The sequence below is a fragment of the Hypomesus nipponensis genome, chromosome 21 (assembly GCF_054491055.1).
Source record: "Hypomesus nipponensis isolate SF chromosome 21, ASM5449105v1, whole genome shotgun sequence".
Taxonomy (NCBI): domain Eukaryota; kingdom Metazoa; phylum Chordata; class Actinopteri; order Osmeriformes; family Osmeridae; genus Hypomesus; species Hypomesus nipponensis.
Genome location: NC_140381.1, coordinates 16,103,238 through 16,120,194, shown reverse-complemented (window position 1 = coordinate 16,120,194; position 16,957 = coordinate 16,103,238). Strand labels below are relative to the sequence as shown.

The following is a 16,957-nucleotide window of genomic DNA, read 5'->3' as shown; positions in this document are numbered from 1 at the left end:
AAATTATGCATATCTGAACAATAAACATAACTACACATCAATTATGAATCATTTATAATATGTGGTTCACTTTTATGCAATAAACAGAATTGCTAATGCTGTTACATTACCATGCCACAAGATGGCCCTCTAAGACCACAAATGGCCTGGCAGTCTGAACTCAAAGCTACCAGCGATATCAAACAATTGGATCTCGAGATCAACGTCGAAGACGGGTTAGAACAAATTGATGCAACATATGCGAGAAATGACGAGTTATAACTAGCTAGTGCTAGTAAACATCAACATGAGGAGAGTAATGCTGGCAATAACATGAAACCATATACTTACATTGGCAGTAACGCACACGGCAACACAACATTACCTTTATGCTCGCATGATATTTTGAAAGCACGTCCACTCGTGTTAGCAGCTGGTATAAAGATGAAATGGAAAGTTTGTGCGCGTGTGCAACACCTCAGCCCTAACAGTGATGTGCGCTCACAGTCCAGAATGGAGTTTTCCACAGCCGCCCCCGGATTCGTGGAGCGAATGCGCAGTAATAGGAAAGTCCATGCTGGGCTAGGGAGCGCTGGTCTCACCGTCGTCCGGCACCCTAGGCAGCTCGATCAACTTGGCGACAGGACGAGTATAGCGGTTGCCTTTAATATCCACCTCCGCTGCGCGTACCTTGCCATCGTCGCTGGGGATGATCCTAGTGATGCGCCCGACAGGCCGCAGTGCCCGCGGGAGCTGTGAGTCCACCACCATAACGACGGTTTCCACAGCAAGATCAGGCGTGGCATTCCTTTACTTCTGTCGTGGTTGGAGACCAGGGAGGTACTTGCGTGTGAACTGATCCCAGAAGTGGTCAGCAAGCACCTGGCTGTGTCTCCACCGGCGGTGTCCTAGCAGGTCACTGGCGCCATATACTGCCTGGGGCAGTGAGGCGTCCTGCCGCCCCATGAGCTAAAGATTTGGGGTAATGGGATCAGGATCCGCTGGGTCCGATGATGCGTAACCCAACGGCTTGGAATTGAGGATCCCCTCAACTTCGATGAGGACGGTCATCAAAACCTCCTCTGGGATGGCTTGGTCCCTCAGGATGGTTTGGAGAGATGTCTTAACTGATTTAATTTCCCTCTCCCACACTCCACCAAAGTGTGGACCTAGATGTGGGTTCAATTTAAAGGTGACGCACTGTTTGGCTCACTGTGTTTTGAGAGATGGTCCGAGGGCCTCAAAGGCTTCCTGGAGCTCCTTCTCCCCTCCACGGAAGTTGGTGCCCCTGTCACTCAGTATCTCGTAGGGCTTCCCTCTTCTCGCGATGAAGCGACGGAGTGCCAGGAGGAATGAGTCTGTGTCCATACTAAGTCAAGTAAGTCAAGATGAACACACCTGGTGGTCAGGCATTTAAACACAATGCCCCAGCGTTTCTCCTGCTGCCGGCCTATCTTAATCAGGTATGGGCCAAAACAGTCCACGCCAGTAGACCAAAATGGGGGCTTGTTGAATCGCAGCCGTGCAGACAACAGTTGCAGGAGTGGGGGATGGGCGCTCATTTCCTCCGACAGAGACGGTGGGGGGATGGGCGCTCATTTCGTCCAACCGAGTTGCAGGAGTGGGGGCTGGGCGCTCATTTGTCCGACCGAGATGAGGAAGAGACCCAGGCTCCGCTCAATCATGTCCCATTATGAGGTATGCGGCAAGGTCTCATTCAGCTTTCTTGTTGCTGTATTTACGTATCTATGATTTGTACGTGTACATTGAAGGTCATTTTACAACTGCTCCTCCCAAACAAAACATCCCACAGTCACAATGTGGCAGGTCTGTCTAGTTCATTGGGGTCTTTGAAATCTATCTTTAGATAAGGATAAAGGATAAAAGATAAAGGATATTTATAAAAAGGATAAGGGAAAGTTGGTGAGAAGTCCGTATGCGCTACACGCTGGTTTGCCCTTAGCTGACTACGTACTCCGGTAAGAGAGTAGCCACAACCTTCAGGTGGAGTAGAAACAGGTTTAATGATGTTTAACCTCCAGCAGGTTAAACGAGTGCATTTGGTGCTTGCAGTAGAATAACCATACATTAGGAGAAGTATTTGTACATGTTTGTGTGGTTTCTGTAGAATAAACGAAATACATAAGATAACATACATATACATAATTAGCAATATGTACCAGTATACGTAAAATTATGCATATCTGAACAATAAACATAACTACACATCAATTATGAATCATTTATAATATGTGGTTCACTTTTATGCAATAAACAGAATTGCTAATGCTGTTACATTACCATGCCACAAGATGGCCCTCTAAGACCACAAATGGCCTGGCAGTCTGAACTCAAAGCTACCAGCGATATCAAACAATTGGATCTCGAGATCAACGTCGAAGACGGGTTAGAACAAATTGATGCAACATATGCGAGAAATGACGAGTTATAACTAGCTAGTGCTAGTAAACATCAACATGAGGAGAGTAATGCTGGCAATAACATGAAACCATATACTTACATTGGCAGTAACGCACACGGCAACACAACATTACCTTTATGCTCGCATGATATTTTGAAAGCACGTCCACTCGTGTTAGCAGCTGGTATAAAGATGAAATGGAAAGTTTGTGCGCGTGTGCAACACCTCAGCCCTAACAGTGATGTGCGCTCACAGTCCAGAATGGAGTTTTCCACAGCCGCCCCCGGATTCGTGGAGCGAATGCGCAGTAATAGGAAAGTCCATGCTGGGCTAGGGAGCGCTGGTCTCACCGTCGTCCGGCACCCTAGGCAGCTCGATCAACTTGGCGACAGGACGAGTATAGCGGTTGCCTTTAATATCCACCTCCGCTGCGCGTACCTTGCCATCGTCGCTGGGGATGATCCTAGTGATGCGCCCGACAGGCCGCAGTGCCCGCGGGAGCTGTGAGTCCACCACCATAACGACGGTTTCCACAGCAAGATCAGGCGTGGCATTCCTTTACTTCTGTCGTGGTTGGAGACCAGGGAGGTACTTGCGTGTGAACTGATCCCAGAAGTGGTCAGCAAGCACCTGGCTGTGTCTCCACCGGCGGTGTCCTAGCAGGTCACTGGCGCCATATACTGCCTGGGGCAGTGAGGCGTCCTGCCGCCCCATGAGCTAAAGATTTGGGGTAATGGGATCAGGATCCGCTGGGTCCGATGATGCGTAACCCAACGGCTTGGAATTGAGGATCCCCTCAACTTCGATGAGGACGGTCATCAAAACCTCCTCTGGGATGGCTTGGTCCCTCAGGATGGTTTGGAGAGATGTCTTAACTGATTTAATTTCCCTCTCCCACACTCCACCAAAGTGTGGACCTAGATGTGGGTTCAATTTAAAGGTGACGCACTGTTTGGCTCACTGTGTTTTGAGAGATGGTCCGAGGGCCTCAAAGGCTTCCTGGAGCTCCTTCTCCCCTCCACGGAAGTTGGTGCCCCTGTCACTCAGTATCTCGTAGGGCTTCCCTCTTCTCGCGATGAAGCGACGGAGTGCCAGGAGGAATGAGTCTGTGTCCATACTAAGTCAAGTAAGTCAAGATGAACACACCTGGTGGTCAGGCATTTAAACACAATGCCCCAGCGTTTCTCCTGCTGCCGGCCTATCTTAATCAGGTATGGGCCAAAACAGTCCACGCCAGTAGACCAAAATGGGGGCTTGTTGAATCGCAGCCGTGCAGACAACAGTTGCAGGAGTGGGGGATGGGCGCTCATTTCCTCCGACAGAGACGGTGGGGGGATGGGCGCTCATTTCGTCCAACCGAGTTGCAGGAGTGGGGGCTGGGCGCTCATTTGTCCGACCGAGATGAGGAAGAGACCCAGGCTCCGCTCAATCATGTCCCATTATGAGGTATGCGGCAAGGTCTCATTCAGCTTTCTTGTTGCTGTATTTACGTATCTATGATTTGTACGTGTACATTGAAGGTCATTTTACAACTGCTCCTCCCAAACAAAACATCCCACAGTCACAATGTGGCAGGTCTGTCTAGTTCATTGGGGTCTTTGAAATCTATCTTTAGATAAGGATAAAGGATAAAAGATAAAGGATATTTATAAAAAGGATAAGGGAAAGTTGGTGAGAAGTCCGTATGCGCTACACGCTGGTTTGCCCTTAGCTGACTACGTACTCCGGTAAGAGAGTAGCCACAACCTTCAGGTGGAGTAGAAACAGGTTTAATGATGTTTAACCTCCAGCAGGTTAAACGAGTGCATTTGGTGCTTGCAGTAGAATAACCATACATTAGGAGAAGTATTTGTACATGTTTGTGTGGTTTCTGTAGAATAAACGAAATACATAAGATAACATACATATACATAATTAGCAATATGTACCAGTATACGTAAAATTATGCATATCTGAACAATAAACATAACTACACATCAATTATGAATCATTTATAATATGTGGTTCACTTTTATGCAATAAACAGAATTGCTAATGCTGTTACATTACCATGCCACAAGATGGCCCTCTAAGACCACAAATGGCCTGGCAGTCTGAACTCAAAGCTACCAGCGATATCAAACAATTGGATCTCGAGATCAACGTCGAAGACGGGTTAGAACAAATTGATGCAACATATGCGAGAAATGACGAGTTATAACTAGCTAGTGCTAGTAAACATCAACATGAGGAGAGTAATGCTGGCAATAACATGAAACCATATACTTACATTGGCAGTAACGCACACGGCAACACAACATTACCTTTATGCTCGCATGATATTTTGAAAGCACGTCCACTCGTGTTAGCAGCTGGTATAAAGATGAAATGGAAAGTTTGTGCGCGTGTGCAACACCTCAGCCCTAACAGTGATGTGCGCTCACAGTCCAGAATGGAGTTTTCCACAGCCGCCCCCGGATTCGTGGAGCGAATGCGCAGTAATAGGAAAGTCCATGCTGGGCTAGGGAGCGCTGGTCTCACCGTCGTCCGGCACCCTAGGCAGCTCGATCAACTTGGCGACAGGACGAGTATAGCGGTTGCCTTTAATATCCACCTCCGCTGCGCGTACCTTGCCATCGTCGCTGGGGATGATCCTAGTGATGCGCCCGACAGGCCGCAGTGCCCGCGGGAGCTGTGAGTCCACCACCATAACGACGGTTTCCACAGCAAGATCAGGCGTGGCATTCCTTTACTTCTGTCGTGGTTGGAGACCAGGGAGGTACTTGCGTGTGAACTGATCCCAGAAGTGGTCAGCAAGCACCTGGCTGTGTCTCCACCGGCGGTGTCCTAGCAGGTCACTGGCGCCATATACTGCCTGGGGCAGTGAGGCGTCCTGCCGCCCCATGAGCTAAAGATTTGGGGTAATGGGATCAGGATCCGCTGGGTCCGATGATGCGTAACCCAACGGCTTGGAATTGAGGATCCCCTCAACTTCGATGAGGACGGTCATCAAAACCTCCTCTGGGATGGCTTGGTCCCTCAGGATGGTTTGGAGAGATGTCTTAACTGATTTAATTTCCCTCTCCCACACTCCACCAAAGTGTGGACCTAGATGTGGGTTCAATTTAAAGGTGACGCACTGTTTGGCTCACTGTGTTTTGAGAGATGGTCCGAGGGCCTCAAAGGCTTCCTGGAGCTCCTTCTCCCCTCCACGGAAGTTGGTGCCCCTGTCACTCAGTATCTCGTAGGGCTTCCCTCTTCTCGCGATGAAGCGACGGAGTGCCAGGAGGAATGAGTCTGTGTCCATACTAAGTCAAGTAAGTCAAGATGAACACACCTGGTGGTCAGGCATTTAAACACAATGCCCCAGCGTTTCTCCTGCTGCCGGCCTATCTTAATCAGGTATGGGCCAAAACAGTCCACGCCAGTAGACCAAAATGGGGGCTTGTTGAATCGCAGCCGTGCAGACAACAGTTGCAGGAGTGGGGGATGGGCGCTCATTTCCTCCGACAGAGACGGTGGGGGGATGGGCGCTCATTTCGTCCAACCGAGTTGCAGGAGTGGGGGCTGGGCGCTCATTTGTCCGACCGAGATGAGGAAGAGACCCAGGCTCCGCTCAATCATGTCCCATTATGAGGTATGCGGCAAGGTCTCATTCAGCTTTCTTGTTGCTGTATTTACGTATCTATGATTTGTACGTGTACATTGAAGGTCATTTTACAACTGCTCCTCCCAAACAAAACATCCCACAGTCACAATGTGGCAGGTCTGTCTAGTTCATTGGGGTCTTTGAAATCTATCTTTAGATAAGGATAAAGGATAAAAGATAAAGGATATTTATAAAAAGGATAAAGGAAAGTTGGTGAGAAGTCCGTATGCGCTACACGCTGGTTTGCCCTTAGCTGACTACGTACTCCGGTAAGAGAGTAGCCACAACCTTCAGGTGGAGTAGAAACAGGTTCAATGATGTTTAACCTCCAGCAGGTTAAACGAGTGCATTTGGTGCTTGCAGTAGAATAACCATACATTAGGAGAAGTATTTGTACATGTTTGTGTGGTTTCTGTAGAATAAACGAAATACATAAGATAACATACATATACATAATTAGCAATATGTACCAGTATACGTAAAATTATGCATATCTGAACAATAAACATAACTACACATCAATTATGAATCATTTATAATATGTGGTTCACTTTTATGCAATAAACAGAATTGCTAATGCTGTTACATTACTACGCCACAAGATGGCCCTCTAAGACCACAAATGGCCTGGCAGTCTGAACTCAAAGCTACCAGCGATATCAAACAATTGGATCTCGAGATCAACGTCGAAGACGGGTTAGAACAAATTGATGCAACATATGCGAGAAATGACGAGTTATAACTAGCTAATGCTAGTAAACATCAACATGAGGAGAGTAATGCTGGCAATAACATGAAACCATTAACGCACACGGCAACACAACATTAACTTTATGCTTTAACTGTTTATTGACACTTTAGTCAATGAGAAGCATTTTACTTACCTTCAATTAAATCGGTGTAAGAACCATTTCAAATACGAAGGAAATGATGGCAACGACAAACCGGCAGATCTCTCTCCTGGCTGTGAGAGATTAAGTGGGCATGCAGTTCAAAACTGGTGATTTCTTAGATTGCAACTTCTCTTGGTAGGTGACAAGATATAGAATCCTTGTGACAATGAGGTATGGCAGCTCATTTTGCAGCTAAGAGAAATATTGGAACATGTCTGTGCACCAGCCATTACAGCAGGCCAGGTAGCGTATCTAAAAGTCATAATTTAAGAGTACATATACTACAGGAAAAATCTGTTCCCTGACCATCCCCTAAAGCCAAAGCATCATTATTTGTGCCATTATCCAGAGCTAATCAGACATTTTGGGCCACTAATCAGCCTGTGGACGCTAAGATTTGAAAGCAAACACAAGTTTTTCAAACAGTGTGCCAGAAAATTACACAACTTCAAAAGTCTTTGCAAAACTCTGGCAGAGAGACACCAACTACTGCAAGCCTACTTGAGTGCAGGAAATCTGTTCCCACCACCTATACAAGTACAAAAGGGTACAGAGTTTTATGTGAACGATTACAATGACAGAATCAGAGCATCTGTAGCTAGTTATGAGTTTGACTCACAATCTGCAGTGGCTTGTAACAGTGTAACAGTGAAGGGCACTGTGTACAAAAAAGGGATGTTTGTTTTGCTTGAGAACAAAGATGAAGAACTTTATTTTGGGAAAATTAACCTTGTCATTGTTCACCAAGATTCTGTGCACTTTGTGACAGAGAAACATACTTTTGTAAAGCTGATAGACATGGGCATCTACTGTAAATTAGGAGCAGCCTCAGAGGATTATGTTTGCATCAAGCACAAGGATTTGCTTGACTACCATCCTCTTCCAGCTTACAAAGTGCATGACCTGTCACTAATTGCCCTTCACCATTCTTTTTCAGTTTAAGCAGGCAGGTGAGAAAAGAAACGGGACAGTGACTAGTGGTAAAATAGAATGCACAACTTACTTATTGGGGATAGAGATAGATAAAATACAGATTGGAAGTTTGTTTCAGTTAGGGCTGCAATGTTCAATCGATGACTAATCAACTATTGAATTAATCACAAACAGACCATTTGTGCACAATGGAAACTGATACATGTTTAACACATTCTGACCATTCAGATAATGAATCATCTGGAGATCGAGGAAGCAGTCTTAACATTTCTACCAGGACTTCCTGTTGAAACCCTGACTTCCTTGGTGGAAGGGTTTGAAGAGCTTGGTGTGGAGACCAGGGCAGACCTTGATTTGGTACAAGAAAAGGATCTGGAGAAATACCTCAGACTAATCCAGTGTCGAAAACTGCTGAGTGGCATTCGGAATGAATCCATATTTTGACAGTGTAATGTGAACATTGAACAAACACGTGACATCAACTTCAAATAAACATTAAGTTTTAGTGGAATAGTTATCTTCATCTGAGCATTAGGGGTGCTGATGAACATTTTGTGTTTAATAGCTGAATGGTACAAATTGCACCATTTAAGTTTACTTGTACAAACTGAAACTTTTTTCAGCAAGAATACTCAATCAAACTTTTTCCTTCTGTATATCTAATACTCTTTTCTTATTCTGTCACTTCTAGGATTTCCAGTGCTTGACATAGACTTTGGTATTACCTCTCCACTTGGCTCAAGTACTCCATGTCCCTCATCATCAAGTTCTGAAAGCGCATGCTCTTCTTTATGCTCAAATACTCCATGTACCTCACTATGTACCTCACCAAGTACTCCAGTTCCCTTTGTCGTCACCCACAATTCCTGGCCAGCAATGGTATACAAACCTCCGGGTCAGATGGTACCAGATGCCAGCAGCAGTTCAAAAAGCAGTGGCAGATCAAACAAGACCATCAACAGGGGACAGAAGAGATATGGTGAAGGTAGTAGTGGACCAAATGTTGGAAAATGATCCCAACCCAACCAGAGGAATGTGTCAAAGCATTGTCCGGAGCATTGTAAGGGACTATCCGAATACTTTTGCCGATGTTGGGAAAAAAGGAGACATTATTGGAGATGGCTGTCACTCTCTTCTTCAGCAAATTAAAACGAGAGTAGAATATAAAAATAGAAAAAACACTCTTGCACGGCGACGCAGAGAGAGAAGGCCCCACATTGGAGTGGCAGAGGGGGCCAGAGAAATGGCAAGAGGCCCTGTGGATCAGTACGGATGTGTGAGGTGGTGTCCTGAAGAATTTCCTGCTAGAGAGACCGAGGCAACCTTTGATGAAAAGAAAAGGCAACTGTGCAACATCTACTCAGAGGAAGGGATGGGCGGGGCAGAGAGAGCTGACCCTCTGATGGAGAAGACCTACATCATTCAGCGCCGGTACCCGAACAGTGAGCCTGCACCAGCCATTGCCGAAATAAAGAAGGAATGGCCTTTTCTCTTCTCGCAAAGAGACCTTTACTCCCACTTTGGTCTGCTGACAGATGTCTCCATCCTCAATAAGTTGCAAGAGGCCATGAACGGAAAAGGCAGTACAGCCATTCGTTTCTTCCAGGAACACAGCCGTCGTCCTGGGATCGAGGATGTCCTGAACACTTACGAGCCAGAGACTTCAGACAAGGCTGCATGTGTCCTTATGCTCCTGATGGCATATATCAAAAAGACCAAGAATTCCATCATGCTTGAGAATGATGTAAGTTGTTTAAAATATTTTTTTTTTAAAGTGATTGTGATTTCATTTCATTCTCTTATGCACCATGTTGAACATATGCAACTGTTGATGTGTGTTGTTTCTTATTTTACAGCCGTGTGCTACAGCTGCTGATGTGCAGAGGACAGTGACGTTACCAAGCACCCCCTGCTTGATTGTCCAAGGTACTGTTGACATCTGGATTTGATATTGATATTTTGAGCTGTATGTGGTTATTTTAAATAGGCTTAATGTACTCTGGTGTCAGGTGTGCAAGAGTCAGTCAATTAGACCAATAACAATGGTCAGTGAGTGGGCCACAGTTTTCAAAAGCATTCAATGTTGAACATTTTAAATGAATGAAATTCAAGAGAGCATTTCTCTCTTGTGCAGCATTCCACTTCTTTACAGTAGTGATAAATGGGTATCTCTGTTCCCTTCAGGCGACCTGATGAAGCCTAGCACCTGGATGCAATCCATTGAAGGACAGGTGGTGATGGGACCACATGATCGCTTTATCAACGGGATAGCTGCGGTTTTTGCAAGCTACTACAATTTGAACCTGCAATATCCTGAGGATGGCTCCTGCACTTTGGAGTTTATCCAAAGGTATTGTAACACTTAAAATAACACTGGACTGTATTGCTTTTTTATCTTGCTTGGATAGTATTTATGGTTGTTCATTTGGCATTTTTTCCTGCCTCCAATGCTTTATTACCTAGTCTGATTTTGATGAATGAATGATGACTTTTAGGAAATGTCCACAAGATACTAAATTATTGAATGAATTATTTGGTTAAAGGGGAAGGGGCACCACTGCATGTGCCTTGGATAAACAATGCAATATTAAATCTGTAAAACTGAAAGTTGTCTTTGCTTATTGTTTACAGGTGCTTCTTGGGCATTAACCCAGAACAAGGCTCAAAATCAAAGAGGCGTGGAGGCATAAACCAAAATGTGAGCACACTCCAAAGAAAGCTTGTTGACTTTGAGTGGTCTTTGTAAATGTGAAATAGTAGTGTTAAAAATAAAAATGTATGTTAAGAGATAGCCCTATAGTACATTGTTTAATTGAATAGTGAATTTAATGAAAATGTATGTTAAGGAACAGCCCTATAGTACATTTTATAATTGAAAAGTGAATTTAATGAAAATGTATGTTAAGGGACAGTCCTATAGTAAATTGTATAATTGCATAGTGAATTTAATACTTTTTTCATTATTAAAATGTTAAAATGAGTATTGTCTTTGTTGTCTTAGTTCTTGCTTTGACTTTTAATGTCGCAAATCCAAAACACGTTTGTGTGGTAAAATCACAGTTAACAAGTCAAAATTGCAGTATTTTGCAGTGTTCATAAAATTGTAAATGTACAGTAAATTACTGGCTACAAGTTGCATTACTTTTACAGTAAAAGTGTAAATTAACAATATTTCATGTATAATTAAAATGATAAATTTACAGTAAATTACTGGCTACTAGTTGCATTACTTTTACAGTAAAAGTGTAAATTAACAATATTTTAATGTATAATTAAAATGATAAATTTACAGTAAATTACTGGCAGTAAAAAAATACAGACAATTACTGTAATTTATATACAGCAAGACAACGTAATTCCACAGCCACATACTGCTGTATCACAGTAATGTAATGACAGGACAACTGTGAAGTTTCAATATACTGCTGTAGTTGTCTTGCATTTTACTGTGAAATGTTTACAGTTCATTATTGTGAAACATGTGCAGTACATTACCGTGAAATATTTATAATACATTACTGTAAAATTATTGTGAAAGTAATGCAACTAGTAGCCAGTAATTTACTGTAAAGTTACAGTGAAATATTTTACAGTGCAGGGACAGTGAGTGTTCAGGCGATCTTTGTGCGGATGATCAATACTTTTCTGCAAAGTCTGTCAACGTTCAATCGACCATAGCCTATTCTACATCAAACTGTTGTGGAACATCTTCGGTCGCTCTGACAAAAGAACAGGAAGGCTATCGTAATTCCGCAGTTTTTTAGTCTGAATAACATGTAAGTTGTAACATGCAGAACATGTAAAAAAATCAGCAGATTTTTTGGGGCTTGCTCTCGCAAATGTACGAGTGGGTAGGGGGGTTTGAGTCATGTAGTGCTGCATTCACTTGCAGTGGGATATTAGACATTTGCTGTGGCAAATGTCCAACTCGGCGGAGTGGGGAGGGGGGGTGGAGTCGTCTCATGCTGCATTCGCTTGCAGTCGTATATTAGAAATTCGCTCTCGCAAATGTCAGATGAGCCACAACTTTTCTTTGTTTTCAAAGCTGCCAACTGGGGTGGCAGCTGGGGTGGCAAGGCTATTTTTAGGGTGGCAGTTGCCACCCCGGTAGATCCGCCCCTGCAATCTGGAACGCCTGCCTACAGCTACAGACGCAGAGAAACTGTACCTGCTGAAGAACACCTCTTCCAGCTCCATCAGAGCCCTGCTTGACAGGCAACTTGCTGGAGAACGCCACAGCTATGACATGGCTGGAAACCCTGACGGTTCTGCAGCTAAGGGACATGGCATATAAATCATGGGCGAACAACAATAGACCTCACAAACCAAATATCTATGCGGTGGAATCAGATTCACACCTACAACTGGAAGGAAGAGAACTCCAGAGACCCTATGAACCCAGACCCACCTACAAGCAACCCTCCTATAATGCACATGTAGCGCATCTGAAGAAGTTAAAATTCAACGTACTAAGTCTAAGTCTTGGATCAAAGTTTTCTTAGTTTGAAACAGTACAGGAAATCCGACTGAGTTTGATGCCAAGAGTTTTATTGGAATCCAAAAAGGCAGGGTGATTCCAAAAAACATGTGTGATTCTGCAGAAGCAGACTGAAGAAATTCTCTCCAAACACTCTCTTTTATATCAAAACTTTATCAGTTCTGTAAGTTTTACTATTGGTACAATATTTGTTTTGTCACAATTCGTTTAACTTCTTATTGGATCTCTCTCTCTCTGAGATTCAGATTGCAGGTGCATAGAGAAGTCATCTATTTTTTGTAGACCTATTCTGACCTTGACGGCCAGTTACACTGGGCTCCGGCCTCATTTACTACTGGGTTTTGTAGTTTTTCATATGATAGGAACTTGCTCACACTCATCCACAATCATCCAGATTGACACTTTTGGGCTTAATTTTCTATCTCTTAGGGGAAATACTAAACAGTCAACAACTTTACATCAGGCTTTTTCCATAGTGTAACTATAAAAATATAAGAAATAACATATACAGATGTAAAGTATACAAGTATTAAGTATAAATGTAATCAAATGGCATTCTTCATCATATAATCCATACTCATTGTTACGTTCCCCAGTGTTGTGTTCGTGGTTGTGTGTTTGTGTTTCCCCAAGGTTCCCTCGCTAATTGAAGCGCTGGCTCCTCCCCCCCCTCATCAGTGACTGCAGCTGGAGCCACGCGTATAAAGACCGCCGCACAACGCTTCTGGGGGCTCTTTCTTTCTTGGTAGAGCTGCCCGTTGACTGTGGTCTGTGTGGTTGGGTTGCGCTATTTGTTGTTGTGTTGAACTGTGCGCTCTGTTTTGTGCGATCTGTGTATAGAATAATAATCGTTCTTCTGTTCCCAGGGGGAAGGGGAAAGCACCTTGGGAGTGTTAGGCAAGAGGCCCATGGGCACACATCACCCGTAGCTGAAACCTTGTTTAACACACTAGGTAAGACCTGGGCGGACCACCCCCTGTGTTTCTGGTTAGCGCGCCGGCTGGCGTTTGAGTTAGGAGTGTGACTTCTTTTACTTTCATTGTTTTGGTTCCGTCCAGCCCTTTCCCCCACTACCGTGTTTGGCAAAATAAAGCCCCTTTTAAACGGTACCTCGGCCTTGTCTGTTCTTACACCTACGACTCCATCACGCCTGTTCTCTGGCTACCGGGTGGGCTCACTAGCAGCGGGGCGTTGCGTTCCCTCTAACAAGAGGCAAGAACACTCATTCTTCATCTTCATAATTACAACAGTGTGATATTATTCCACTTCAGTCCCCCTGTGAGACTTATAAAATCTCACCACAACTCATACTGTGAACACTATTGTAATTATACAATAGAAACAATATCGGAGTAATATAAGTGCTGATCAAATATCAGTAGTCAAAAGCACATAAGGTACTCATTTAGTGTGACAGTAAATCATAAAAAATACAAAATGAATCATTGTTAATTTCGGCCTTACTCATAAATGTCATCATGTGCAAAGCTCATCCTAGGTGGCCTGGTGGACTGTTCTTCTTTACGATACTCGCTTAAGCTTTCAGTTTAATTGCAACCCATAGCATGGAAGTAAAATGATGAGGGTATGGGGAACTACAAACTAGAAACTCCCCGTAGCCAATGACACGCATAGCGCGAGCCATCTGGGTTAACTATGCTCAAAATGCGACATGAGTATCCGTTCCAGCCTCTACCTAAGTATATGAGACAGACTGAGTCATCGCTAATCGTCATACTGTACCATTGTTGGGAAAATTGAAGATGTAACACATTTATCCTGTATAAGCATGATTCTGTGTTCAGCATTCCTTGTGTGTAGAGAGAGGCCTACCCCCAAATCCGAACTTTGGGGAACACTAGGCATATGTAAACAAGGTGACCTGGGCTGACCACTCTCTCTTACTGGAGAGGCCATAAAAGATGTCTGGCCTTATCTGTGTTGGTTGAATCATGTGGTCAAGCTTACAGGGGTCAAAAGGCACACACACTCTAACACGCACGCACACACGCCTGCGCCAGGTCTGTGCAAGGAGCCAATGAAGAAGAGCAATGGAACATTTGCATGCCTTTGTCTTAACCAATGACTGTAAAGAGCGGTCTGCTTAAATAGCTAGCTAGCACAACATGCTAGCGGACAAACTTGTAGCACAATGGCGTGTGATGTTTTTGTCTCCTTGTGGGCCGGCCGCAAGCAATAAAGCTTTCTTAAACTTGTTCACCGACTGACTGTGCAATGTTTGATGGATTAATATTTCTGACAATCATACTGCACCTTCACCATCCACACTGAGGAGCATCGCACTGAGGTCTTATTACTTATAAAAAATTGGTCCGTTTCATAAACAAGAAATAAGAAGTAATGGATTAATGTATATGTTCTATGTGTGACTATACGTTGGTTATACGAGACAAAATGAAACAAGTAATGACAACAATACAACACTCCAGAATGTAATTGAAAACAAAACTGTGGAGTGACATCAAAATAAAAGAAAGGGTGCACATACAGGGTGATGATACACAGTATGTCTTATTACTAAATGGTTAAGTAAAATGTCTGATACTGCACCCCAACGTTGCTGCCAGCTATTTATCTCCATTCTCAGCTCCTCATTCTGGCGTATCTGCATCCTGTTCTTGCTCTGAAGTGTCGCTATCTCCTCATTCTGGCGTTCTTTTTCCCTATTGCGTTTTCTCCTTTGAATTTGCGCTTTCCCTCTTCGTCTTGCACGATCCAGACGTCTCGTTACCCTATGGGTCATTTGTCCTTGGATATTTTTAAACTGATCCGGTGACATTTTCCCAATCCAATGATCCATTTCAGCGGTGCTTGGTCTGGTAACCCGCTCGGCTTCGTCCGTGTTGGTGTTTGAGTCTCCTTCTGGTTCCTCAGATGTGACTCCTGGGAGTTCTCCTTCCTCAGGACCCTATGTTGCACCTGCCGTGGTCTGGACTCCTGGAGAGGGGGGGGGGTTGGTCGTAGAAGGGTGGCCTGGTACTGCCTGGGACACCGAACTGCTGGATCTGGGGGTTGAAGGTTGAGAGAGGTTGGCCACATTGGGCCTATGCTTAGTGAGGTTAGTGGACCGAGGTCGGGAGGTGGCAGCTGCTGCACCTGCTGCTGTCAAGTTAGCTGAGGCGGCTCCTTAACTATCCTGTCTCGGTCTCCATCAATGGTGTGGATCAGCCAATGCCTCAATCTGGGGTCACTGGGTCCCTGACCTGCCTCTTCCTCTGTTGTAGTGATTCTACACAGTGGTATGTGGATTGGGGGGATCACTTCTGCGCTACTCTCTACTGGGGGTGGGCTCACTGGGCTTTCTCGTATAGTCATAACTGAGCTGTCTATCTGCTGTGGCTCTACTCCTGGTGGTGGGGGTTCCTGACGTGTCAGGTATGGCAAGGATGATGTTGGGTTCTGCTGGGGGTCTGGGTTGTCTTGGTTGTTCTTCCCACGGGGGTCGTCTGCCGTGTACATCTAGTGACATAACATAGTTAGATGTCGCCCAGTCCCTCTTGGCTCAACTCATACAAACTTGATTTCCGATTCAATGTTTGTAATTCTATCATCTTGATGTAAGCCTCTTCCCGTGTTCGGTCGTTGGTTGGAACCTCATACAGTGACAGAGTGCTGTCTTCTCCTTCTGGAGCTATTTGTACAGGAAACTGTCCTGTTATTACCCTTGACATCTTTTTAATTAGTTGCCCCACCAGTGGCAATATACAGCATGCAGTTACTACTACTATTATCAAAATTACTGCTATGGCCATCGCTATCCCTCTCAGTAATTTGGGCCAAGTCAAATTCATCAACCAGCTCCATAAAGCATTTGTTCCCATTTTCCAATTGGAATGTATTACATGTTCCTGTCGTAATTCCTTTAAATTCATTAGGGCCTTAGTGAGTTTCCCCCCTCCCCCGTGTGCATAGGAATGACAGTGCAACACTCCTCTCCTATCAGTTCGCAAACTCCTTGGTTCTCTGCTAACAAAGTTTCTATGATGAACCGGTTTTGCAGGGCCATCAGTGATGTAGCATGTAACTGTTCCTTCACTCCTTCCAGTGCAGCTGTGGTGTAATTTATGAATCGTTGTTGATTATACCATAAGTAATTTATCCATTGGCTGTTGCGTTCTATGGACTGTGCATTTATTCCCTGGCCGAAAAAGGGCACTGAACCTGCTATACGTCCCGTGACTATCCAGTTATTAAACATGGCCAAATGTTCATCGGGCATACCGTAAGGTACTTGGTCGTAAATGATTTTCACCTTGTCCTCTGTTTTCCACTGAGTCTGAGTGTCTCTTTTATCTCTGTTTGGTACTCTTCTTTGAGGTGCTAACACTGTTACTTTTCCAGTCAACATTGTTGGAGCGCAGATACCCTCCCATCCTGGCTCTAGCTTAGTTTTAAGTCTGTTGTCTCCTTCACATACCCAAAATATGTCTCCCAATGGAACTGTTCCTTCTGCGTAACTGGGTATACGATATTGGTCAGCATCTGTGGATTCTATTTTATGAGCTGTTCGCACTTTAGTGTAGTCTTATTTGTTGGGGCGCACCCCCAGCCAAAAACTTCCTGCTTACAACTCACTAGTCCCT

At 44.4% G+C, this 16,957-nt stretch overlaps 1 protein-coding gene across 1 annotated transcript; it reads left to right on the top strand.

Annotated features, from left to right (window-relative positions):
• The first annotated feature begins 8,765 nt into the window (after positions 1 to 8,765).
• LOC146238155 (uncharacterized) lies at positions 8,766 to 10,601 on the top strand. Its single transcript, XM_084684876.1, has 4 exons — positions 8,766 to 9,599; positions 9,712 to 9,781; positions 10,040 to 10,205; positions 10,487 to 10,601. The coding sequence occupies exons 1-4, from the start codon at positions 8,766 to 8,768 to the stop codon at positions 10,599 to 10,601; spliced, it is 1,185 nt and encodes a 394-aa protein (XP_084541002.1).
• The last annotated feature ends 6,356 nt before the right edge of the window (positions 10,602 to 16,957 follow it).